Here is a 27,399-nt window from a genome sequence, read left to right on the forward strand (position 1 = left end):
TTCGATGGCAGCATCTGCACTGCTACCCAGGATGAAGCACCGGGCATCCTCGGCCTTGTTCTGCGCCTCAAGCTCCCGCTCCGCCTCGTCGGCCTCGGCCTCGGCGGCAGCATAGTAGTCGTCGCCCATGGCATCATCTTCCATGGACATGGCCGCCTTCTCAGCCGGCGTATCCGGCTCCCTCACGGCCACGCGGCACCGGATCTATGGAAGAAGACCCATAGCCAACGACCTGCAAAACAAGAGAAAGAAGAAGAACATAGAGGTTAGGGTTACTGATTTAGGGTTAGGGTTCGAGACCTCATGCGGAAGAGAGGGACGGGCGGACGGCTCACCTGCGCAGCCGGAGCACCAGATCCACCGGCGGCGAGGGAAAACGACGAGCGGAGCTTGGCACAGAACTTGACCAGATCGAGGTTAGGGTTAGGGTTATGGAGGCAGCGAGAGAGGAGGAGAGGGAAGAGGACAGAGTGAGGAGGGAGAGAGAGGGGTAGAGGATCAGAAGGCGTCGATGGCGGCTCGGCGGCGTCCGTCTCCACTCTCCGGCGAATGGCTAGGGTTGCGGTGGGTGAGGCGAGGCGAGCGGGGAGACTGCGGGCGGCTCTGCTGCGGGGGAGGGGATGGCCGAATGGCTAGGGTTACGGGGGGAGGAGAGGGGTGGGTATATATATCGGGCCGATGCCGGGCCGGCCACATTTACCGGGCCGTGCTCGGGCCGTTACCATGGGCCGACCTGCCGGCCCAAGCACGGCACGGACCTCGTGCCGGGCCGGCACAGGCACGCCACCTGCCGTGCCGGGCCGTGCTCGGGTCGTGCCTCGCCGTGCCGGGCCACGGGCCGCCCGGCGGGCCGGCCCGAAATGGACATGTATAATTGATGCGCACCAACGCCAATGGCCGCCATGCCGGCTACTGCTAGCGCTACTGCACACCTTGAAGTGACACGTACTTCCCCCGCCCTAGCTACCAACCAGCCTAGCAACCACCCGTCGCGGTCGAGGTCCGGCGTCATGCGTGCGTGATGGTGAGCGACGCGGAGGTGCCGCCACCGACAGTTTGGAAGATTTTCTTTTCGTTTTTTTTCTAAAAAAAGTGGGTTCTGGGCTTCTGGAACGTGCAGTAATTGGTGAGTTGAGCAGGAAGTTGGGGACCTGGGGTGGTATTCGATTTGGCTTAGCGTTTTTAATTTGTTGTGATCAGATAAAAAAAAAGCAAAGGTTGCTAGCTCAAAGCAATGAAATGATGGTGGCCCTGCCCTTGTTGGTTCTTTGAATTGTCTGTATATGCATGACTGAGACTTGAGTGAAGCAGCAGCCGGCTCCGTCATCACTTTTAAAATGGGCGAATATATACAGTTATCGTCACTACCCTATTCAAGCCAGGAATGAAAAGTGATAATAGGAGACTCATGATAGATATAACATGAGATTGGAATTTATTCCGGCCGGAAACTAATTGCAACAAAGTGACTCATGATAGGCACAGTTAGAGAGACCGAAAATCAATCCATCAGTCGAGAGGTGTGGAGTCAATCCCCATTTCTCGATGTACCTATAAGGATATTTTGTTGCAATTAATTTCCAGCTCGGAATCAATCCAGATCTAACCCTATTATAAGTTTCTTATTGTCCTTATTATCCCTGCCCCGGAATAAATCAGAGCGAGGGATCCACTCGGAAGGCCGCAGCTGAAATTTGGCTCCACTCCACTCGTACGTCTCCTTGCACCGACGAGCATGCATGCTCATGAAGGAAGCAACGCTAGTCTGACCAACGACGACATCACATCAGAGGCAGGGGGAGCTAGCCCTGCTGGCCAGTGGCCTTTTTTTTCTTTGGTGCTGTGGGCTTGCGGTTGGATTGCCGACGGAACACAGATCGCGAGCGGGACCGAGGCGCGCGGCTGCGGCTGCGCGGGCATCACCGTGTGCGCTGCCCCTGCTCGTCGTGCTCCATCTCCGGCCGGTCCGCGAGGCGCACGAGACCTAGCCTGGGTCGCGGGTTGCATGCAGCCTCAAGAAAAAGACGACGACCTGCATGTGTGTCAATTCGCCGGCTACGCACTAGCATCAGATGCTTCTGACGCCAGCTCGACTGCTCGATCAGTACTCCTATAGCCTGCTTGGGTCGGAGTAAAGAAAGAAGAGGAATCAGGGGCAACTTTAATTTGACGAAGATTAATCAAATGACGGCAACCAGGGGCATTTCGTAGCTACAAGAAGTTGGGCAAAGGACACGTACGCCCCGGTTGATCAGGTCCAGGCGCATGCAGGAACTTTAACTAACTAAGCTGTCTGTGGTCAGGGCCGGGCAATGCGAGTAGTGCACCTGCCACGCTCCTCTCACGATCAGCTTAAAGACTGGGGATTAATAAAGCTAACGACTGCTGGTAGACATCAGTAGGTAGCGGTCAATTCCGTCATTAGGACCTGCCGCGACGGACGTGGACGGAGACACGGGACCGATTGTCGGTTGATATATCGGTCGCACTCTCGCGTCGCACACCTAATGGGTCATGGCCCTAATGGCCTCTTCACAGCCCAATAAAGCCCTTAAAATTTTTAGTTCAAAAATACATATGTTTAGAGCCCGGTCCTTTTAGGGCCCGATCCTTAGATTTTCTAGTTCAAAATGTTGGGCCCTTTACCACCCCTACGCACACCCCAGCCGGCTAGAGGTGATAAAGGGATCGGATTTAAAATTTGACTTAGATAATTTAAGGATGAGATCTTTTTTAGCTCTAATTTTATATAATTTTAAACAAAATGTTAGAAGCGACGGCAAACAAAACGATGAAAACAGCAAAGATCAAACTTCAAGAGACACAATGATTTAACGTGGAAAACCCCTCCAATGCGAAGGGTAAAAACCACGAGCGCAAGCCAGCAAGAACTTCACTATATCGGGTGTGTGTTTACAACGCATAACGGCAGCTTACAAGAAGAATAATCGGATTGATATTCTCCGGTGAAGTCTATGTGTTAGATATATAGGAGAGTCATATGGTCTCCTCAACTTCTACTAGCAATGTAGGATTAAAAGTTTGCACCACATGAGCCTTTGGGATTTATTTGGAATAACTGAAATACTTAATGGGCCAAGCCTAAATTCCAACAATCTCCCACCAGAATTTGGATCACAATATAACACAAAATATATAAATATCAATTTGAATTGTGCAGAGAATACTAGGACCATGATCCATTGCTACATTGCGGCCCGGCCCCTTGCGTTGCTTCCATTCTATGACAAGTCAGCCGGTCATGTGTCCCAACGTCCTGCTGTGGATTAATTCCTTTTCGTTTCATTTGCCAATGCGTTCGGGGAGCATATACGTATATATGTACTTCCTCTATCCCATGACATTATTATCGGTTTTGACCGGATTCACAGAAGAAATACAAACGCATCTACGGGACCAACTAATTAAGTAGACCATAAGAATATGTTTCATGGTGATTCAATATTATTAATTCGGTGCTATAGATATTGTTATAGTTTTTTCAGGAAAATTTATTATTCCGATCTAAAATAGTGTTTTACGTAGGATAAATTCTTGAAAATAAGCATATTTTGAGACAGTGGGACAATGTATGTATATATTCTCATCTTAGGGGGTGTTTTGATCCAAGTATGCTAATGCCCCAAAGTGCAAACTGGGTGGGCTAAATTTTAGCCAAAACTAAAACACTTTAGCAAAAATATATTAGTGCTAAAGTTTAGCACTTAGCTTTAGCCCATCCAAACAGACTCTTAGACGTTACGGCGGCATATTCCAAAGGATCGGGATCTACATCTATATACGTCGCCGGAGCGTGCATGACGACGACTGTATAACAACAAGCGCATGTGGGGTGAGATCCACGAGCGGGGGAGGGAGTTTGCTTGCCTTCACGTGCATCGCATTTATGGCCTTACACGTCCACTAATTAATTAGACTTCACACCTGATCATGCGTAAGGCACGCCAGGTGATGAGATCTTCTCTTTTTCTCACCCGCTACTCCTACGTGTCAATGAAAAAAAATTATAAGACGTGTCAAAACATAATGCACTGTTCACATTGAGCAGCAGGCTCAGCTCCATGGCCAGTTGCTTTGCACTGATCGCAAAGGGTCTTGCAAAGACGACGGCTTGATGAATATCTAGCGTTGCTTTGCAGCAAACATGTGTGAAGTGTGTGATCGCACTGATCATTTTTTTTTTTGAAAACTTGTGATCGCACTGATCTACGGGCGGCAGCACCCGCACCGGCACCAGCAGCAAGCAGTATGCCAGACGTTTGCTTTGGTTGGCAAGCTAAGCTTCATAGTCAACCCGACCGACCAGGGCCACCATTATTCACCTTCGATGATTGTCATTTCCTCTAATAATCAAAGTCAACGCTAGCTGCAATAATTAGATTTTCTTCCTGTTTAACTTTAGTCCCACAGTACTCCCCAAGAAAATACTGGGAATAGTATTTGAACAAAAGAAAATATCAAAGTACTACACCAGCATATACCAAAACGAAATAAAATACGCTGTAGGTGCCACGAGTGAAAGTAAAGCCTTTGCCTTTGGATCCACGACCAGTTCTTCCTCGCGACAACGGTATCAATTCTGCCACGAGTCACGAGGCCAAGCATGGGGCTCATTTACTACCCCGCTGACCACCGGGACCCACAGCAGGGCGCGCCCAATCAGGAGGAGCCCACGACGCGCGTCGGGCGCCCACGAACTTCGGGGAGTGGGACCCGCCCGCCCTCAGCTTTCGCAGGCTGAAGCGTGGGCCTGGGGACAGCTGGACCAAGCCGCGGTCGTGGCACCGGTCTGAGCTGGCCGCCAGGAACTCGTAGCCTTCCACACAAGGCGCACCCACCCTGTTCTTCGATGACTTTCTTATGTTTGCCTGTTTAGTACAGCTGGGAATACTAGAATGCTTTGATTATTGTATAGTTAAAAAGGAATACATTGATTCTTTGAATGCATTATGTATACTTTCATATGATTCTCAAATAAGCTGATGTGAATCCTTCTTGCAATTTTTAGTAAAATCCCTAGCACCATAACAAACAAATATTAGTCTTTTTTCCCAAAAGTGGTTCAGTCTCCCATAGTTTTTTTTCCCAAAATAGTAGAACTATTTCATTACCATTTCTAAAGAATATCTTACCATTTATAATTCACTAAAAATAGAAAAAAGATATGAGCCCACATTTTTCATAATGGTGGTTTTAAAAACCTAGTGTCGGTACTAATTTTGGACAGCATTTTGAACCATCAAATCACTTCCTGACTAGTATAGTAGTATCTACGAAAATCCCACCCATTAAATACACATTTTAAAGGAGCCCAAACCGCTTTCCTCTGACCCAAAACAAGCCACCCTCCAAGCAATCTATCCGTGGAGTAACAGTACAACACCTTTCACGAGGACAACGCGGTGTGCCCCTAGCAAGCGACCCCCCGGCCCGGCCGTCCTAGCTGTCACGCCCCCTCCGCCGAACGAAGCGGAACGCCAGGGCCCACAGGGTAGTCAAACGCGCGGCGCGTGACAGTCAATGACAGGTGGGGCCCCCAAAACAGGGGTGGGGGAAACAAACGTGTGGGATCCCCCCAGCCGCTCCAGTTTATATTTTTTTCGTCTCTGGCGCCGCTGGGTCGGTCACCGCGGGCGGTGAGCTGACCGGCGCCGTCGGTGGGGGGTTTGGGGGGGGGGGGGGGGGGGCTTATTCTGGGCGGTCGCCTCCGCGTATATATGCGCGCACGAAATATACGCGAAGGATTTAGGGGAAGCCAGCCAAGCCGAGCCGAGCCAGCGGAGGAGAGAGAGAGAGAGAGAGAGAGAGAGAGAGAGGAGGGAGGGGGAGGGGCTCGGAAGCGGTGGAGGTTGGTGGCGCAGCAGGAGGAGGAGGAGCTTCTAGAGGAGGGTTAAGGGAGGCGGGTGCCCCATGGGGGACTCCAGCGGCTCGGTGTCGATCGACGTCGAGCGGATCTTCTTCGGCGGCAAGGTCCGTGCTCGGGTTCCTCCCGCTTCTCCTGGGTTCCTCCACTCGGTTGGGCTGGGCGCATTCGTGTGGGGAGGGTTTGATTCGTTGCCGCGGGGTTTGTGCTTGCTCTCCTTCTCGACTAGTAGCTCTTGCGGGTGGTTTGGTAGGGGGTTGTTTGCTTGCTCTTAGAAATTTACGCTCCCCTTCCCCCCCGTCCTCCATTAGCTGCAATGCTTGTGAATGGGAGGGTATGTCTGTATGTGTGTGAAAATTTTCTTATGTCTACTGCTTGCAATTTGTGCTGTGATGTGGGTGCCATCGAGAGAACAGAACCCCCAACCGCGTGTGGCTGTAATGCTGCTCAAGGGCAGGTTCAGCGAGTAATTAGGTGGCAGGGACTTGAATTGTTTATTGTTAATGCAACCAACTCCTACCCTTCCTATGCGGCAATAATCCCGTGTGCAGTTTGAGGAATGGGAATAGTCAGCAGCTAGGGAAAAATTGATTGATCAATCGGGAAATGGAATCTATTAATATGGCAATTCAGAGTATATCTGAATATATTGTTTCTCTGTTGGGTTCTGAATTCTGATGGTGCTAAATGCGTGCCTGTGGCTTGTGCTCTCCTCAGGAACATCGAGTAAGAACGAGACATGGCCCTCTTTCGGTTTCTGTATATGGAGACGAAGACAAGCCCGCGCTCATAACTTATCCAGATGTAGCCTTGAATCGTGAGTGCCTTTACCATCTTTGTTATATTTCTTGGTAAAGATGTCAAGCTTTGCCGTAGATAAGCAGCTCACATTTGGGGAAATTGTTCCTGTTTGGTAGACATGTCTTGCTTCCAAGGATTGTTCTTCTGTCCAGAGGCTGCGTCGCTGTTGCTTCACAATTTCTGTGTCTACCACATCACCCCTCAAGGACACGAGGTCTGTTATGATGGTTTTATGCTGCATTGATTGATTTGCACGGCCAACCACTTACCAATTCTTCGCATGTTAGCTCAGGTTCTTACATGGTTGTTTTTAATGGTGTATGTTAAGTACTGCAGTTAGGAGCGGCTCCGATTTCATCTGATGTGCCCGTGCCATCTGTCGATGACCTTGCAGACCAGGTCGCCGATGTCCTTGATTTTTTTAGGTATTTTATCATTGCATTTGCTGAATTATGTCTTGTTACTTTGGTGCTCCCTAGAGGTGGCCCCCTGATGTTGTAATCTTGGTTTGCCCATGCAGTTTAGGTGCTGTAATGTGCTTGGGTGTCACCGCTGGTGCCTATGTTCTCACCCTCTTTGCGGTAAGTGTGACCATGGGATGACTAGGTTTTGGATTGTCTTCCTGTTGAGTGCTTGCTAAGAATGTTTGTATACACTATCACAGACAAAGTATCGGGAGAGGGTTCTTGGCCTCATGTTGGTTTCACCTCTATGCAAAGCCCCTTCATGGAGCGAGTGGTTGTATAATAAGGTTATAACCGACACCTTTGTTTCAATTATTTATAATGCATTATGTCCTGTCAATTATTCATTCCTATGTGGAGCATTTAGGTATTAACACCAGAATCTCATGTGCCAGGTATTATTAAACTTGCTTTATTATTATGGGACACGTGGCTTAGTCAAGGAAAGCTTGCTTCAGCGTTATTTCAGCATGGTACTTTTGGTCCCCCATCAGCTTTTTTTCCCCCCTTTTCGTCCATACATGTAATTATGCAGATTCACTCAGTGCTGCTTTTCTGATGCTTTCTGCAGGAAGTTCGTGGCAACGGTCAAGATCCTGAATCAGATATTGTCCAAGCCTGCAGAACTGTTAGTAACTACATCCTTTATTCTCTAGTTTTGTAAAAATGAGATGACCATTACATCTAATATTTGAACATAAACTGAAACCATTTTAATGTCTTTGTGCAGTTACTTGATGAAAGGCAGGGAGCTAATGTCTGGCGGTTCCTTCAAGCAATTAACAGGTAACTGGAATATATTTTTGTTGTGCATGACCTGAACAGACAAAGAAATGGGATCTCGCCGTACTAAATTAAACTACCCTGTTCATCAGGCGGCATGACTTAACGGAATCGTTGATGAAGCTTCAGTGCCGGACGCTAATTTTTGTGGGAGAAAACTCACAATTCCATGCCGACTCAGTCCACATGACCACAAAACTAGACCAGAGATACTGCGCTCTAGTCGAGGTAACATACAGTTCAACAATTTGACGTTACAAGTTCACCACTCTACAAGAGGACTAAAGTGGATGCTGAGGAGTCTTTTGTGGTGAAAATTATGCAGGTTCAGGCTTGTGGTTCACTGGTGACCGAAGAGCAGCCCCATGCGATGCTCATTCCTATGGAATACTTCCTTATGGGATACGGGCTTTACAGACCTCCACAGCAGGAAACTAGCCCCCGGAGTACACTGAACCCGTTCTGCATATCCCCTGAACTTCTGTCACCTGAGAGCATGGGGGTAAAGCTGAAGCCAATCAAGACGCGGATCTCACTGAACGTTTAGCATGGGCGGATCATGGATGGCCATGGCCTGACAAGTGACAACCACAGCTCATGAAAGTGAAGACTGCTTGGGCTGAGTTTTGCAACCACAAGTTTTGATGCCTTTCGGCGCCTGGTGGTACGCGAAGAAAATTCTACAGGCTGAAGGCAGTTTTTGTTGATGCGGGGAGGTTGTAGTATTGTAGGGGAGGGCAGAATGGCAGATGGCTGTTTGTTCATATGTTTGTAGTCAGTACACATGTATATCTCACGATATCGTTTCATACAGAAATATAAATGGAAAAGCTGAATTCCACTCAGATTCTCGCATCAACTCTAGAGAACACCAGCACGGGTGGAAACATACGGCGGCTAGAGCTTCAATCCATGTCCAAACGCCAAAAAACAACTACGATTTTAACTAACTTATGTAAAACTCATGCAACTATTAACTCAAGTAGACACTGTTCAGCGTCCATTCAGTCATTCACAGACGGAGTACAGTAGAACAAAAGGCTAACGGTGGTACAAACATGGAGCAACTCTATAAGCTCTCAGGAACCAACCAAGACCAATCTGATTTTTAGGCCCTACCACAGGGGCTATGACACATAACATCATGACTTGGCACAAATAACACAATCGATCATCCATTCATTGGAAACACAATCATAAGATGGATCGGAACTGTTTACAAACATCCCTGACCATCCAATAATTTTGGCTTCAAGTTAAAGCCAGCATGCGAACAGCAAGTGATAAGCTTACATAAACAAGGAAACCCACCATTATAGCACAGCACCCTAAAAAGCACCCTAACAAGGAGACGAGAGAAGAAATATGCTACAACACGGTCCATCATCCATATCATTCTGCCTCACAACATAGCCAGGCCCGTGAGCAGCAACTGATAAGCTTAACCTCACCTAAATACTATCATATCAGGGTGTGTATCAGCAATTCCAAATGTCAGCACATAAGATTATGGCGGCCAGGGGTTGGGGTCTTCAGTCTTGGAACCGTAAAACTGGGCGGGAGGAGCATGGGGGACACAGCAGCTTTAACTTGCAGCGGCCTTGTGGAGCATCGCTGGGAACCCTGCATGTGGTGACAACATACTCTCAGCACCATACTTTATGAGAAAGGCAGTGCTCAAATGTGCCACAATTTGAGCACCTGAAATCAAGGCTACATGAACAGAGGAAATCAAAAGCATAAAATACCAAAGTACAAGGTCCATCAAGAGTATATTGACAATTTAAGAAAATGCAAAAATAGCTCTTTGCAAGGGATTGCACATGTCATGACAGATCTCAAATACTAACACTGGTTCAGTTCACAACATTATAAATGAGAAAACTACCAGGAAACTATTTGACAGTTCCTTCCATAAGAATTCAGAACTACGACAAAACTTCAGGTGATAAACGCAGCCAGCAAGTTCTACCATATCCTAACTTCTAGTCCCAAGTGTATGTGTGATGGTCCTTTATGAGCATCTACGACTCACATAATGCTCACCTAAAATTCCATCAAATATATTGTTTGTCCATATTTACAGCAGTAGGCAACTCATGCAGACTACCAAGAATTAGGACATTGGATATTACAAATCTCACGAGAATGGCACATTTTTATTTATCAGAAGCTTGTGTGTTTTTTTTTTGCAAATCACAGAAAATGTTCCTTCCTAATTGTTGGTAAAAAAACAGCAGCGAATTTAGTTTCAGCAGCAATAAGGGCTGTGTGTGTGTGATGGTCCTTTATGAGCATCCAAGACTCACGTAATGCTCATCTAAATTCCATCAAATATATTGTTTGTCCATATTTACAGCAGGACGCAACTCATGCGGACTACCAAGAATTAGGACATTGCATATTACAATTCACGAGAATGGCACTTTTTTATCAGAAGCTTGCACAGTTTATTTTTTATCTAGAAAGTCAAAGAAAAAGTTTCTTCTTAATTGTTGGTACCAACAAATATCAGCGAATTTATATCAGCAGCAATGATTTAGTCTGCAGCAATGATCAAAACTAAAAGAATAACAAACATAGCTCCATAAGTTTGTTCAATGAGAGATTCATGCAGTGCACGGCATTGGCATTGCTGGAGAAATGGAATATCCGCTCACCATTACTATGGAGTACTATCTGTGCATATTAACTGCTAAACGAACCACTAAAGGTGATGAACTGTAATTAACATGTTCTATCATATCCATGCTTCTAGAACCCTTAGTGTATGTGTGATGATCCTTTATGAGCATCTACGACTCATATAGTGCTCACCTTTATTACCAACTTTATTGTTTGTCCATATTTACAGCAGGACGTAAATTATGCTGCCTACCATGAATTAGGACAGTGTAACTTAGGAGTATAAAGTATAAACCATATGAATTTTGACATTTTTACTCAGCTGATATGTTGGTTTCTGCAGATACAACTGTAACAGCAGTATGAGGTAACAAGTACGTTTGCAACTGCTGTTAAGGCTGATAATCAAGAATGAAGAAACATATCAGAATTCCATCAACCTTATTCTTTGTCCATATTTACAGAAAGAAGCGACTCATGTGGCCTGCCAAGAATTAGGAGATTACAAGTTAAGAGCAACAAGAGGTACTTATTTACTATTTGCAGGATATAATTTTAGAAGATAGAGATAAATTGGTCAGCAAATGCATACTCATTCGATTTTAGCACTTTCAGTTCAGAATCTCACTTCTGATGAAAGCATATGTTATATGGATCATAGAAACCAAACTAATTCCTCATTTTACTCGCTATTTTATACTTACAGCAAGGTACAACCCATGCATAGCACAACTCATGCATAAAGCATACTAAGAATCTTTTAGATAAATTATAGGCAAATACAAGCACTGTAATACATTTCTCAATGCACATTATCAAAAAAGATCTGGTTTACCAACAATGTCCATTTACTATGATAGATATATCGATACCAAAAATAAGCCTAGTGTATACATGTAAATGCTTAAATGGAATACTTACACATGATACAGAAGAGCCACGCTTGCGTTTTTGACTAGTGTCAGAAGCACGAGTTCTGGAAGTCTTCACTTCTACCTTGTCTGGCGTGACCTGTGATGTTCTTGTTTTTTCCTTTGAAACAGGGCCTTCAGACTTAGATTTTCCGTTTGTCTTGTTAATATCCTTCTTCGACTTTCGACTAGTCTCAGATTGATGATCTTGATTTTTACTGGTTTCGACATCTTTATCCTTGACCAAGGAATGCATTTGTTTTAGCTCATCCTCAAGAAGCAGCATCTTCTCTTTGGCACTGGTCACCTCAGCTTGCAGTCTGTCGATTTCATCATCCTTCTTTTGGGCTGCCACTCGCAGTTCATCTACATTCTTCTGAAGCTTTTGTGCTGCTTCAGTAGCTTGCTTTGCCTCTATGTTCTTGCTCTTAATGGTCACGATGTAATCCTGCTCCATGGTCTTAAACTGGTTCCACACAAAATCCTTTTCTGCCCTTAATGATGAAATTTGCTTGTCCTTCTCTGAGCTCAGAGTCTTGTAAGCTTGCTTTAGTTTCCTTAACTCTTGCCTCAGATCTTTTCCACTTTGCTGATGATCCGCACTGTTTTCATTAAGCTTCGCCTGACTTTCAACCTCCTTCAGTTTTGCCTGATATAAGAGAGAAGCACAGAGATAAAAGATCAGTGAGATGCACAAGCCGGACTACATACTTACGAGTTATGACATCCACAAAGGTCCAGTCAACTCATGCATACAGCCTACTCATGTTTCAGTAATCACCTTGAGTTCAGAATTTTCAGCTGTCAAACTAGCAATGCAACTTCTGAAATCCTCAGCATCACTATCTGCGAGCTCTGGTTTGAGCACACAAGGGAACAATATCAGCAGTAACACAAATACATAGAGAATGCATTCCTTTCCAAAATTTATATGCATTTATTTAACACAGAATAAAAATGGCTTCACCTTCAAGAGGAGTGAATGGTTTTGCAAAAAAGAAAAGGAGATAGACTAAATGTTGTTTGAGATGGAAAGCAAAACACAGTATGTCCAATGTCAACAAATATAAACTCTAGTTTCAAAAGAAACTGCAAACCTTTCAAACAATGTGAAAACTTAAACGGCACAATTGTAAAGCCAATTTAGGTGGGCAAAATAACCAGCATTCAAGATTCTTGATAAATATGCTGTTTTATTGTCATCTCTGCTGCTTTAAGATCCGCAAGTAAGATAATACACCAGGCGTACTGTGCAGCAACAACTAGAATTTCAGACTGCAACATGGAGATGTGATTTGCATACAAGGTGCGACACTTCCAGCATAATGCAGGGGTAATCTTCGGAAAACACTGAACCAGTAATACCGAACAAAGATATAACCTATGACAGTGTTTTAATAACACAGTGCTAAGGCACTCTATATGCACAGAAAAAAAAAGTCAAGCGTTCGCATTCTCAAAGCAGCAGAAGCAGGTTCAAGAAGGGTAGGTGATAGCGAATGGTCATGGAAAGCAGAAGAATGAAGTTGGAAGTACCATGGATTCGTGGGAGTGCAATCACACACAGAAAGGCGTCAACTTTGTTATTACAAAAGGAAACCCTAATTACAAAGAGCAAGCAGGAACTGTAAGTCTGGAACCCCCAAAGAAAAAGTGGGGTTTTGCATTACTACGCCAAAATTAAACAAGAAAAAGGCATGTTTCACTAGACGGGGGCACTGGATGCGACGAGGCATGGTCCACCGGTAGCAGAAAAAGGTAATCTTGACAACCCAGCAACGAGCACCACTATGAAGATGGAATAACCCTCGAGATAACGAAAACCTTACACGAACAGACGAGGCTAGAGCCAAAGGTACTTGGGGCCTCTCCTTACCTACGAGCTTCTGGTAGCAGCTACTCTCCAGATCCTTTCCCCCGATGAGCACCGCCCTCTCGGCCTTCTCGACCCTCCTCCAGCGCTCCTCGTCCCTCCAGATCTGTAAAGAGAGGAAGAAAGCGAAAACCCTAGCAAGCGTCAGCGGCCTCGGAGAGCGGAAGAACAAGAAGAACCCCAGGGGCGGTCGCCTCCTACCTGCTGGATGCGGGCCTGGAAGATCTCCTCGCGCTCGCGGCGGCCGATGCGCTGGAGCTCGAGCTCGGCGGCGAGGTGCGCGCGCTCGACGGAGAGCTCCTCGGCCAGCGCGTGCTCCTCGCGCAGCATCTTGAGCAGGCGGTCGTACAGGCGGCGCCACTCGGGAAGGTAGACCTGGCCCCGAGGGGGCGCCGGCGAGGCGCCGCCGCCGCCTTTGGCCATTGAATTCGAATCGGGAGAGAGGAGAAGGCCAGAATGGGATGACAGTTTGGGTGGTTTTGGTTTCTTTTGCCCGTGTGAGGCCCAACCGGGGCCTGGCTGGGGGGAGTTGTGTTGGCGTGGAGGAAAATTTGACCGTTGGAGCCGGCTTCGTTTGGGGGCCCGGACTGCCAGGTTCATAAGCTTTTGAAATCTCTCCATGCAAAGTTTGCATACTCGCTCGGTCGATCATTTCATTTTATTCAGGCAAGATTTTAATGTGTAATAACTCTGCTATAACTTTTTTATGTTGTTAAAAATAGACGAATCCAATAACTCTCATGTCACAAAAAAGTCATGTATTGGCCTTCTGCACTGCGCTGAAAAAATCGACTATTCAGATGAGGTGGCAGCACGGAAATTGAGTCGCATCTTTACACTGGGGCATGGTGACTGTACAAATATTTGTCATCAGTGCACTTCGTGGCTCAAGCAAAGTCAAGATGGAGCGAGGGAGGATGTAGTGAGTCCAAATGTTATGGCTGAAAAATAGTGAAATATACTGCATGAAAAAGGAGAGTGAGGAAAATATCAAGAAACTGGATCTTATATAAGAAATGGTATTCTACAAAAGAACAAAGTTTAATATACCGCATGAAAAACATTAGGTGGATATCACAAATACCAAGGTATAATTAAAGAGTTTAAATTAAAGAGCGGGGAGGAAAAAGATTGGAGGAGAGAGGAGAAAAAAAATCATTGATGAAATTTGTTTTGTGGCCACAAAGTTATCGTTTAATATGTACTACTACAATGTAGTTTCATGGTTTGGATTGTCCTTATTGCTTTTAGGGTCCTACAAAACTAGCTCAAGCGCCTTATTGCTTTTTTTTTAAACTTCCAATTACTTTATTAATTTATCCTGGGATCAATGAGATCGCGACCCAACAAATCTTTTACAAAATCAGGGAGGGGATGTGCCCAAACAGCAGGATCATTCGGGTCCCTACTACGTCCAATCCGAGCAAGAGAGTGAGCCAAACTATTACAAGAACGTTTAGTGTGAATCACGGTTGCAGAACTGAAGTTCATCGCCATGATAAACTTGGCTTCGCGGAAGAGCATCCCTTCTCGCGCCCGGTCATACTCGTTAGTTTGCAGCGCCTTGACCAAAATCTTTGAATCAGATTCTAGGATCAAGCTTTGAAGCCCCCAGTCTGCAGCAGCTTGAAGAGCAGCAATGCAGCCATGCGTTTCAGTAGTTAAAGCATCACACACTAATCCTAGAGAACCTGAGCCTGCCAATGCAACCTGACCCCGATCATCACGCACAACAAATCCCCACGCACCCTTCTTCTCCTGTTCCCAGAAGGCACCATCGATATTAATCTCCATGTACCCACTGGTGGGGGCTTCCATTGCTGTCGAGGTGCATCCCCAATACGCACTGAATCAGTTTTAGTAGCAACATCTACAAGTGCCACTAGTCGGGCCCTGAAAACAATGTCCTCCACTGGCTTAATGTAACACCTCATGTGTTAATCCTCTGTACTTAAATTAATCACGGCCATTAGTTCCAAAACCCACGCGACAAATCACTAAACCAAAATATTCTTGACAATCTGGGCCAGACCGGTCTGACCGGTCGGGGCAACCGGTCTGACCGGTTAAACCGGTTTCAGCTATTTTGGGCCCCACATCATTTTTCTGACTCTTCTCTCTCTTCCAACAACTCACTTATCATCACCAGCTCTCTCCCTCACTCTCCCCGAGCTCATCCCGCCCCAAGCTCTAAACTCCCCAAATCCTTCCGTTCCTTTGATTCCCAAGGCCAAGGAAGGATCAAACCGGTGTGGGGGAGCTTCCTCTTAGTGATTCCCTCCCTGGGGAGCTGAGGATCCAAGTTCTTCGCGGGGGAAAAGGTCATCCAAGGTATTTTAGCTAGGGATGGTTCGATCTCCTTTTCTAGATGGTTTTAGATATTTTCCTCTAGTCAAAAATGTCCAAATGTATCTAGGAACCAGTGTCTGGAAGGGTTTTAGAAGTGGTGGGCGATTTTCGCCGCACCATGGATTCCAACTTTTGGTCTGAGCAGGACCGGTCTGACCGGTCGGATGGACCGGTCTGACCGGTAGCGTGGCTAGGTTAAGAAGTACCGGCCTGACCGGTGTGGGGTACCGGTCTGACCGGTGGGGCAGTGGCTGAGAGGGTCAATTAGGTAGTTGTTGGTGCAATTAGTTAGGAATTTTATTTGGGTATTGGTTATTTCTAATCCGAGCCGAAGATATTCCTAAGACGGTTTTCTCTACCAGATATGGACTTTATGAATATCTGGTGATGTCCTTTGGGTTAACAAATGCCCCGGCACATTTTATGTATCTTATGAACTCAGTATTTATGTCCGAGTTGGATAAGTTTGTCGTGGTTTTCATCAACGATATTTTTATATTTTCCAAGAACGAAGAAGAGCATGCAAAGCATCTTCGCATTGTCCTTCAGCGTCTCAGGGAGCACAAGTTATACGCCAAATTCAGCAAGTGCGAATTTTGGCTCAAAAAGGTGCAATTTCTAGGCCATGTCATCTCGGAGGACGGTATTTCTGTCGACCCCACCAAAATCCGAGATGTGCTAGATTGGAAGACCCCTGAGACAGTTCCGGAAATTCGAAGTTTTCTTGGACTAGCAGGATATTATCGCCGGTTTGTACCGGACTTCTCCAAAATTAATAGGCCCATGACAGAATTGCTTAAGAAAGGGGTGAAATTTGTTTGGGACGACAAATGTGATGCTTTTCAGACTTTGAGAAAGCTTCTGACGTCTGCCCCTGTTCTGGCTCAGCCGGATATCACTCGGCCCTTTGATGTATATTGTGATGCATCATGTACGAGTCCCCACTGTGCCCTCACCCCTGTTTAATCTAGTCGGCTATTATTCGGCCCTTGATATGTATTAAATGTAACAGGTATGAACATCGACTGCGTACTTATGTAAGACCAGAGGGTAATTGCTTATGCTTCCAGAGCCCTCAGGCGGCATGAGGAGAATTATGCCACGCATGATCTGGAATTGGCAGCAGTGGTGCATGCATTAAAAATCTGGCGCCATTATCTTCTGGGCAACCCTGTTCATATATACTCAGACCATAAGAGTCTCAAGTATATCTTCTCCCAGAGCGAGCTAAATTTGCGCCAGAGACAGTGGTTAGAGCTAATTAAGGATTATGATCTAGAGATTCATTATCACCCGGGTAAGGCCAATGTTGTAGCAGATGCATTGAGCAGAAAGGCAAGTTGCAACTGCATCTCAACAACACCTATGCATGCAACTCTATGCCAAGGATGGAGAAGTTGAATCTGGCTATGGTAGCTGAGGGTACACTTGCCAACATTACCCTCACACCTACGCTACGAGATCAGATTGTTGATGCACAGAAAAATAATGCAGGCATGGAGAAGATCAAACAAAGGCTTATGGAAAATGACCATAGGGCTGCATGTTTTCACCAGGATAGTGAGGGTGTTTTGTGGTTTGATAATCGCCTGGTCATACCTAAATATTTAGAGCTATGGAAGCGAATTTTTGATGAAGCTCATCTCTCGAGGTATTCAATCCACCCAGGTAGTAATAAAATGTACCAAGATTTGAAGCAGCGCTTCTGGTGGACAAGGATGAAGCGGGGAATCACCAGATATGTGTCGGAGTGCGACACTTGTCAGAGGGTTAAAGCGAGTCATTTGAGATCAGCCGCCCTTTTACAACCCTTGAGTATTCCATCCTGGAAGTGGGAGGATATTAGTATGGATTTTATTGTTGACTTACCCAAAACTTCCAAGGGTTATGATTCAATATGGGTTATTGTGGATCGTCTCACCAAGTCGGCACATTTTCTGCCGGTAAAGACAACACATACGGCAAAACAATATGCCCAATTGTATATGGACCGTATTGTGAGTCTCCACGGGGTTCCAAAGACAATCATTTCGGACCGGGGTACTCAATTCAGTGCCCGGTTCTGGGAACACTTTCACGCCGCTCTTGGTATACAACTGATCCGCAGTTCAGCCTATCATCCTCAGACAGATGGCCAGACCGAGAGAATAAATCAAATTCTGGAGGATATGCTCAGAGCGTGTGCGCTCACCTATAGTCAGAAATGGGATGAATGTCTACCCTTAGCCGAGTTTGCTTATAACAATAGTGTCGGTACCCCAGGACTGGGGTACCCCCTCTTGCTGTGTCTAGGCAAGGATTTTGTAGTTATCCTTAACTACATCCAAACAGCCGGACCCTTGCGGTCCGGAGTCCTGTTCTTCCAGCAACGGCCCGGACCGTTCCACAGTTGGGAAGGGTCCGGAGACACCACGTGTCCCGGAAGAGGCAGGAACTCGTGCGCGAGCAGCCGGGGCTCCGGACCTCCGAAGGAAACCGGACCCCCGCAGGGTTGTAGCGAAAATGGCCTCTCATGCCATATTTCAATATAATGTTTTGGCGATTGATGACACACGCAACACTTGAACTAATGTGTTTGCTTAGATGATATACTCAGGCTTTTAGGTTCAAGTAATGACAAAGAGAAGAGAGGCGAAGCTAGGCCCGAAGGGCCGCCCCTACGGGGGTTCCGCTACCCGGTTAGCGGACGGGGGTCGAGGGGGAGCCGCCCCTCGCGGGTCTCAGGGCAGCGCCCTGAAACCTAAAAGAAATCAAGTCACCGGTTGAACCGACGCCAAGCAAATTACACACGTCGGTGCATTGACTTGAGCACGTCTGGGAGTTTTAGTATCACCGGTTAAACCGACGTAAGGCAAAATGTACTCATCGGTGCAATGACAGAGATGGCCTGCGGGCTAGGGTTTGGCACCGGATGAACCGACGATAGGAAGTTTGAATACGTCGGTGCAATGGCAGAAGCAGACCAAGAAAAATGCATACATCGGATGAACCGATGATGCACCGGTTAATGGCGTCGGTGCAGTTGTCCAGAGAGTTTGTTTTTCAAGGATCAGAGGACAGTTGCACTCACCGGTTAAACCGACGCTAACATTACATACACCGGTCGATTGCGTCGGTTGATTGCCCGTACACGTAACGGCTAGTTTTCAGTGGGCAGTTTAGTATCACCGGTTAAACCGACGATGGCAATTTGGGGAGCATCGGATTAACCGGTGTTAAGCACATTTCTGGCAGCTTTTCCCCAACGGCTATATTTGCTTGTGCTGCCTATATATACCCCCAAGGCCGCACCATTTGAGTGTGCTGGAGTTCAAAGAAGTATACTAGAGCTAAAGATCATCTCCAACCACCATAGAGCTTCATTGTACATCATATAGGCTTAAGCACACTTGTTAGAGTGCTTAGTGCTTGATTAGGGATTAGTTCTTGCGAGAGCTCCCTTGAGAGAAGTCTTGCTGCGGCAAGCAAACACTTGTACTCGTCGTGTGACCCTCCGACTTGGTGTGGAGTGGCAACGACACTTTGTGCGGGGAAGGAGGCCCCTACTTGGTGTTAAAGCTCCAAGATAGTGAAGACGGTGCCGTGGTGACGCTTCGAGATAGACGGTGGCGGTGACCTCGTCTTTGTGACTTGGTGTCACTTAGCCTTTGCTTGTCGGGAGCCTTGGAGGCGTGGCAAGACGGTGATCAAGCGAAGAGACTCGGTATCACACTTGTTCTTTGTGAGCAAGTGGCCGTGGACGTAGGGAGGGACTTTGGTGTCCTAACCGAACCACGTTAAATCGTGTGTCTTGGTGTCTTCACGGGAGTTTGCATATCCTCTCCCTTACCGCTTTACTTACCGCATTACGTTTCCGCATTTACTCTTTCTTGCTTACCTTTACTTTCCTAGTTAGTTTGATTACGATTGGCTATAGGTGGCAAGTCTTTTGGGGTAAGTAGAGGGTAGCATAGATAAACCTTAGTCATAACTAGCATGTGTAGGACGTGTTAGGTTTATCTTAAGCAATTAGATTGAGCCCTAGGATAGAAAAGCGATTAGCGACCCTATTCACCCCCTCCCCCTCTAGGGTCGGACACCCCGGTGATCCTTACAAGGGTCCCGGACCCCTCATGGGGTCCCGGACCCCTGTATAGTAACCAGACCCCTCACTAAGGGAAGAAATCGGCACCCCATGTCGGGGTGGTCTGGAGACGCCACGTGTCTGCAAGATATGGCCGTTTGGGTTTCCATACTAACGTTCACCCGCCATTGCATTCATTGCGGTAGGTGGACGTCTGCATTGATATGGCAGAAGCTGAGGCGTTTCATTGACCAGGGGACACTATTGATCGCGTATTACCAAGGCAGTGGAGCCGCTGGCGCCGCCCATACCGCATCTGCCAGCCTGCCGTAACAGATGGATACGACGGCTCGGCTTCGCCCATTATGACGCTACATAATAGCCTCAGCAGGCCACGCCGCAAGCTACGCTACTCCAACGGGCGCCTCGCTGACGGGACAAGAGAAGACCCCCCTGAGTCAGAGGAGCAGCAGTACGCATATCGGAGGAAAGATTCGCTACCACTGTAGCCACAGTCACGTTGGGCCCACCTGTCGGGCCATCAACGTTCTATGTATCCGCTCCCCCTTGATCTATAAAAGGAGGGGGCGCCGCTAGAAAACCTCAGGCTGGGCAAGAGCCAAGGCCAGCAGAGGATAGGTTCATACACACCACCAAGAACAATACATCTCCCAGTGGACGTAGGGTATTACGCTCCGGCGGCCCGAACCACTCTAAATCGTGTGTTCTTGAGTCCTTGTCTCAGCGTAGATCCAGCCCCATCGCCTAGTACTTCCCCGAGTACTCCCTCACTGGGAATAGGCGGGTGCGTTCCGCCACCCGGCTGTGGGTACCCCTAGAACCCCCACAACAAATAGTTATCAGGAGAGCATCAAAATGGCTCCTTTTGAGGCATTATATGGGCGAAGGTGTAGGACCCCATTGAACTGGTCAGAAGCCAGAGAAAGGAACTTTTTCGGACCCGATATTGTTTGCGAAGCTGAAGAACAAGTCTGGGTTATTCATGAAAATTTAAAGATTGCGAAATCCCGACAAAAGAGTTACGCGGATAAGAAACGTCGATCTGTCCTATTTCAAGCGAGAGATTATGTTTACCTGCGGGTCTCTCCAATGAAAGGGGTTCAGCGATTCGGCATAAAAGGAAAACTTGCACCTCGCTACGTTGGGCCTTTTCTTATCATTGAGCAATGTGGGCCGGTAGCGTATCGCCTGGAACTTCCTACCCAATTATCAGCGGTTCATAATATATTCCATGTTTCTCAGCTCCGGAAATGTCTCTGTGTTCCAGAAAGGGTGGTTGACATAGAGAAATTGCAACTGGAGCCCGATCTGGTCTATCCAAAACATCCGGTGAAAATTGTGGATCACAAGACTCGGGTTACTCGGACTCAAACTAGTAATCACTCCGAACGAGAAGCCACTTGGGAGACGGAAGAATTTATTCAATCCAAATACCCAGAGTTGTTACAAACCTACCAAGGTACCTAACCTCCTACTATCCTCTCAATTTAGCACTTCCGTTAAATCTCGGGACGAGATTTCTTTTAGGACGAAGGGTTGTAACACCTCAGGTGTTAATCCTCTGTAATTAAATTAATCACGGCCATTAGTTCCAAAACCCACGCGACAAATCACTAAACCAAAGTGTTCTTGACAATCTGGGCCAGACCGGTCTGACCGGTCGGGGCAACCGGTCTGACCGGTTAAACCGGTTTCAGCTGTTTTGGGCCCCACATAATTTTTCTGACTCTTCTCTCTCTTCCAACAACTCACTTATCATCACTAGCTCTCTCCCTCACTCTCCCCGAGCTCATCCCTCCCCAAGCCCTAAACTCCCCAAATCCTCCCTTTCCTTTGATTCCCAAGGCCAAGGAAGGATCAAACCGGCGTGGGGGAGCTTTCTCTTAGTGATTCCCTCCCTGGGGAGCTGAGGATCCAAGTTCTTCATGGGGGAAAAGGTCATCCAAGGTATTTTAGCTAGGGATGGTACGATCTCCTTTTCTAGATGGTTTTAGGTATTTTCCTCTGGTCAAAAACGTCCAAATGTATCTAGGAACCAGTGTCTAGAAGGGTTTTAGAAGTGGTGGGCGATTTTTGCCGCACTATGGATTCCAGCTTTTGGTCTGAGCAGGACCGGTCTGACCGGTAGGGTGGTTAGGTTAAGTAGTACCGGTCTAACCGGTGTGGGGTACCGGTCTGACCGGTGGGGCAGTGGCTGAGGGTCAATTAGTTAGTTGTTGGTGCAATTGGTTAGGAATTTTATCTGGATATTGGTTATTTCTAATGTTTATAAATCATGCATGCATTCTCATGTCATATGCATATGCACACGTGTAGTAGCCGCCGCGGAGGAGGTCATATACGAGGTGGTTGCGGAGCCACCGAAGCCGCTAGAGCAGGCCCAGCAGGAGGAGAGGCATGAGAACCAGGCCCAAGGCCCAACTCACTCCAGTTTTGAGCAGCACCCCGAAGGCAAGCCCCGGTGCATGTCCTATTATTTTAAAATATGACATCTATATACATTTCTATTACTTATGTATTACGTTTCAGGAGTTGATTGGAACCCTAGTTGCATGATCCTTAGGTCCCTTGAGTTATACTAGCATGTATAGGACGATAGAAATACTATGCTTAATAAGTTCTCGATAGAAGTCGAGTGACTTCTTGTCACTCGCGAGATATAAGATATTTAGAAGTCGGGTAATTTCCGGTTACTCGCGAGATATAAGTTATATGTGTTTATATTACAGTCCCTGAGTTATTGAAAGTGATATGGAAATGTGAGACCGGACGGGGAGTGATGATGATGTATAGGTATGGCAGCAGGACAGGGTTCCTGGGTGCCTTAGCCCCGTCTGAGTCGGTTAAGGACCGGTCGTTGTCGGCAGTGCTGATCGGGGATTGAACTGTACTAACTGCATGCCGGGAGTAGGAGGTAGTCGAAACCGGTAAGCCTAGTACTGCCTCGCTTCGAAAGTACAGAACTGCATCACCACCCCTTAGGGCGAGTCGAGTAGTCGCGGAGAAACGGGATGCATATGTTTACTTTTGGTGGTCTCACATTGAGCTCGGCTAACTATATGAAGGTGGGGTGGTTCTGTAGTTGGAGGCGGGGAGGGGAAGGGTCGGTGCGTACGGTCCGACGGGGCCTACGCGTGCCGTGTTGGTTAGGTCCACCTTGCAAGGTTAAATCGAATCGATTCGCCGTGTCTCGCGGTTATGAGGGCCTTGATCTCTTTGCTGCATCGTAGTCTCATGATAGAATGAGGAGAATATGTATAAATATGACAATGAACACATGGAATTATTATTTGATTGCACCAACATGTTTGCTATAGTTGATTCATGCAAACATTAGATTAGAGTTAATTTGTATAGAATCTGGAGCTAAAATACTGAAAGTAAGGAATTACTTTAGTCGCTTTTCTGCAAAATAACCACCAGCCAAAAGGCTTGCATGTCTAGGTATGTGGGCTAAGTTATACCCACTGGTCAGGTAAGTCTTGCTGAGTATTAGTTGCTCAGAGTTGTTGCCACCATTAATTTGTTTCAGGGCACCCCGACGTCGATTCCTGCCCCTGCCGCGTCAAATTTATCCGCCGAGATGCAGAGGGGTGGGAAGTTGTGGAGAGAGACCAGTAGACTATAGAGTCGGCGGGTTGCACACTTGAGTTCAGAGTGTGCCGCCCTCAGTTTTGTTCAGACCGGTCTGACCTGTCTTAAGGACCGGTCTGACCGGTGTATACGTGGGGAACCCATGCACACCAGTCTGACCGGTGGGACGCACCGGTCTGACCGGTGGTGTTAGTTAGAACCTCTAGGGGTAATGTAGTATAGTCCTTTCCTAGCGTAAATTCTAGTTTTATTTGTTGGAAGACCTGTATATCAAGTATCTTTTTAAACCCGGTTTATAAAATTATTGTATCTGAATTTAGTTTGTAAGAAGTTATGTATTATTTGTGTCGCGTTGTTCTATTTTCAAGTATTATGTCGTGCTTGTACCATCTGCGCCCACCTTCGCGTGGGACTACCGGTGTTGTTTCGATCGGGCCGTGGGTTGAGAAAGGATCGTCAAATTAAGCCATTAAGCTAATGCGCCCGATGTGTTCAAATGACGGTCATTACGCTTAATTTAGAGTTTTAATTTGGCGGTTCCGTCACACTTAAGATGTTCCCCTACATTAACTTTATTTCTTGCATCCCACCACGCCCAAATCAAGCCAATTGCCAGCAACCTCACTTCCTCTTTCAGGTTCAGGATATATTCAGCAATCTGCCTAGCCGATGATAGCTCACTGAGTTTGCATCTGATTGCCTCCAATCCTACAGCTCTCCAACATTGCTTAACAAACTTGCACTTCAAAAAACAATGGCCTCCATCTTCATTCAACCGTTTACAGACCGGGCATCTAGTGTCAATCTCCATACCACGTCTGGAAATGTTGCACCTGAGTGGTAAGCTATCATGTGTAAAGCGCCAGAAAAAATGTTGGAATTTTGGTTGGCATTTCAACTTCCAAATATCTTTCCATCGGAACCCGGTAAACACCTATTGCAGGCTGCTGGAGCTACTTTCCCCTTGTTGTTTCCTGCTTTCCCTTTCTCTTTGGTCATCAAGCACATGGTAGGCCAATTTGACTGAGAAGATCCCCTTACTGTCATAATGCCAAGCCAGCAGGTCTGCCATGCCATGTTTGATTGGAATCCCGAGAATACGGTTAACATCTTCTTCCCAAAACACCTCGCTTATCAGTTGTTTATCCCAATCACCGGTGACAGGATCAATCAACTCTGAAACCTTAGTCAGCACAATGTTACCTCGTGGGGTTATAGGTCGCCTAGTCACTCCGTCAGGGATCCATGGGTCCGACCAAATATCAATCAGAGTTCCATCTCCCACTCGCCAAATCAAGCCCTGTTTCAGAGCATCCAATCTACGCACAATGTTTCGCCATGAGTATGAAATGCCCGGTTTCTCAGTAGCATTCACCAGCTCGCCATCTGGGAAGTATTTGGCACGTAGGACCTGTGCACACAAAGATTCTGGGTTCATGAGCAATCGCCAACCCTGTCTAGCAAGCATAGCAATATTGAAGAGGTGCAGGTCCCTGAATCCCAAGCCTCCTTTGTCCTTGCGAGTGGTCAGCTTCTCCCTGGACAACCAGTGTATTTTCTTCTCATCATCTTGTTGAGCCCACCAAAATCGGCATATCATCTTACTAATATCATCACATAGGGTTTTGGTAAGATCAAAGCAGGACATAGCATAGCTCGGAATCGCTTGTGCTACTGCCTTAATAAGAACCTCCTTCCCTGCCTTGGACAAGAGTTTTTCCTTCCAACCCTGCACCCTCCTCCATACCTTATCCTTCAGATAGGCAAAAGTTTTCTCCTTTGATTTCCCCATATAAACAGGCAATCCCAAATATTTCTTATTCCGAGCTTCCACAAATCAGATGTTGCTTATCATTTGCATTGGCATTCTTGCTAAACATGACAGAGGATTTATCCTTGTTAATTGTTTGCCCTGAGCAATCTTCATACAGTGAAAGAATATGTTGCAGCTGACTTGCACTTCCTGTATCAGTTTTCAGAAGTAACAAAGAATCATCTGCAAACAAAACATGATTAATACTCGGAGCACCTTGGCACACTTTGATCCCAGTCATTTCTCCTCTACTCTCAGCTGCAAGTAGCAAGGAGGAAAAAGCTTCAGCACACAGTAAGAACAAATACGGGAACAGTGGATCCCCTTGCCGTAAGCCTCTCTCTGGGCTAAACCTTTCTGTGAGCTCACCATTAATTTTAACACGGTATGAAACAGTGGTGACACACTGCATGATAGTATTCACCCATGACTCTCCAAAACCCAACTTGAGCATCATCTTTCTCAGAAAGCACCACTCCACCCGATCGTACGCCTTACTCATATCCAACTTAACGGCAGCATAGCTATCACGGCCCCTCCTTTTTGTCTTTGAAGCTATCTTGCTTTTAGGGTCCTACAAAACTAGCTCAAGCGAATCGTACCACATGAGAAGATTGCGTGGCCCGTGCACCGAAGGAATTACGGGAGAAGGGCTCGATAGATTTATCAATGGTTGAAAAGGATATTCAAACAAGGCTTCCTTCTCCTTTATGTCTTTCCATAAATATGCTTGCAAAATTTTGATATCAACATCTTGTAATTTAAACAATGAGAGTTTTAAATGTTCGAATTTAAGCTCGATTGGAGGCTCAAAGTGAATGGGCTAGATAGAGCTTCTCATCATCCATGTGTCCGCGGTCTGGCTCTAGCTATGTCATCAAACGAAACTGCACCAACTACAACTAATATTTTTGTTTGGTGAGATTGGAGCACTAAAATATGTTTATATAAATATGGCACTGATTACACTTTACACCGCTGAGCTTTCGGCCATGGCCCCCCTCATAGTCCAATTTTCCTATTAAAGTCTGAATCAGTATAAATTAACCAACCTCCTAACAATCTTGTTTCCTCTAGCTTTAGAATCTACTTCTCTCACGGATGTAGATTAATTCGTTATTCGTTCCCCAATCGACTAGGAAGAGACTACAAGATGAAGGCACTTCTGTCTTGGGGTACTGCAGTGTAGGGATGGGGCGGGGGAGTAGGATAAGGATGGTTGTTTATTTGTTTGAATCTAAATTTGAACATAGCATATCCGCTAGAGAAGGGGAAAGAATGGGGTCCCGAATAGGAAGCGCGTCGTGATGTTCCCAATAATTATGAAAAAAATCATACAATTATAAGTGAGTTGCCTATATCCACGCATAATTATTATAGATAATAAAAGACAAAAATATATTTGTGAAAGACCAAAACCACAAACCTTATGTGCAAATGCATTTTCTCACATGCAGTCAATTTCAAAATGTTTTTCATTCTCATACAGTTCACACGGTAAGAGAGTATACTTCAATTTTGCTGGGAATGCATAATAACGCCACCTGTGTAAATGTAATGGATTTTATAGAACTATCTGATTTACACCAAATCCAGTTTTTTGCCCATTTAATACATATATACAGCGATATCTCAACACCATCGTTTGACAGAGGATGAAGGCCTTTTGTTGCTAAAATTTTGCTTGACTGGGCGTACTACTCTGCTGTTTTTTTTTTGAAAAGTTCTATACTTCTAATCAGCTGATCTCATTTGTGCACAGGAGGTGGTGCTCCTCTGTATGGTGGCGAGCATTGAACCTTTGCAGGTTGAAACATTGTGCGAGAGACGGAGACCCCTCCTTCGTGGGCAAGCCCCCTTAGTGAAAATCGGGATCAAGGTGACCGTGATTGTGTTCGCGGAAGAGATTTGATTGCCGAGAAGCGATACTCTTCGTGAGTGCTTCAACAACGTGGATGTAGGGACATCTTTGTGGCAATCCGAACCACGGGATAAATCCTTGTGTCGAGAGTTTGCTTCCTCTCATCCCTCTTTAAGCTTCCGCATTTTATATTACAACTTATGTGCCTTTACTTTCTTAGTGTAGTCTCTTTTAATAGGATTGGCTATAAGTTGCAAAACTCTTTTGGGATGAGGATTCCACACTAGAAGAACCGTAGTTGCACATCTAGATAGCTTGATCTAGTTTAAGTTTTTGTGCAAACTAGTTGGAGCCATA

The 27,399-nt window shown here is 46.2% G+C and overlaps 2 protein-coding genes and 3 non-coding genes across 6 annotated transcripts; 1 reads left to right on the forward strand and 4 right to left on the reverse strand.

Moving 5' to 3' along the window:
* The first annotated feature begins 5,768 nt into the window (after positions 1-5,768).
* On the forward strand, positions 5,769-8,777 carry LOC120705723 (protein NDL1-like). Its single transcript, XM_039990214.1, has 11 exons — positions 5,769-5,991; positions 6,602-6,701; positions 6,802-6,899; positions 7,022-7,110; positions 7,206-7,266; positions 7,350-7,436; positions 7,545-7,622; positions 7,721-7,777; positions 7,880-7,935; positions 8,025-8,160; positions 8,258-8,777. The coding sequence occupies exons 1-11, from the start codon at positions 5,932-5,934 to the stop codon at positions 8,477-8,479; spliced, it is 1,044 nt and encodes a 347-aa protein (XP_039846148.1). The 5' UTR covers positions 5,769-5,931; the 3' UTR covers positions 8,480-8,777.
* Positions 8,778-9,081: 304 nt separating this feature from the next.
* LOC120705724 (myosin-11) lies at positions 9,082-13,847 on the reverse strand. Of its 2 annotated transcripts, XM_039990216.1 has the most exons (6): positions 13,543-13,847; positions 13,345-13,447; positions 12,250-12,323; positions 11,479-12,117; positions 10,998-11,041; positions 9,082-9,555 (listed from the first exon to the last, which is right to left on the reverse strand). In XM_039990216.1, the coding sequence occupies exons 1-5, from the start codon at positions 13,762-13,764 to the stop codon at positions 11,033-11,035; spliced, it is 1,047 nt and encodes a 348-aa protein (XP_039846150.1). In that variant the 5' UTR covers positions 13,765-13,847; the 3' UTR covers positions 9,082-9,555; positions 10,998-11,032. The 2 variants fall into 2 exon arrangements, with proteins under 2 accessions (XP_039846150.1, XP_039846149.1); XM_039990215.1 differs by lacking the exon at positions 10,998-11,041 and having other exon boundaries at positions 13,543-13,845.
* Positions 9,930-10,037, reverse strand: LOC120710918. The gene has a single exon (XR_005690087.1). It is a non-coding gene; the product is annotated as a small nucleolar RNA snoR103 (small nucleolar RNA).
* LOC120710919 lies at positions 10,204-10,310 on the reverse strand. Its single transcript, XR_005690088.1, has one exon. It is a non-coding gene; the product is annotated as a small nucleolar RNA snoR103 (small nucleolar RNA).
* On the reverse strand, positions 10,701-10,805 carry LOC120710920. The gene has a single exon (XR_005690089.1). It is a non-coding gene; the product is annotated as a small nucleolar RNA snoR103 (small nucleolar RNA).
* Positions 13,848-27,399: the final 13,552 nt, after the last annotated feature.

Source organism: Panicum virgatum, chromosome 5K (assembly GCF_016808335.1).
Source record: "Panicum virgatum strain AP13 chromosome 5K, P.virgatum_v5, whole genome shotgun sequence".
Classification (NCBI taxonomy): Eukaryota; Viridiplantae; Streptophyta; class Magnoliopsida; order Poales; family Poaceae; genus Panicum; species Panicum virgatum.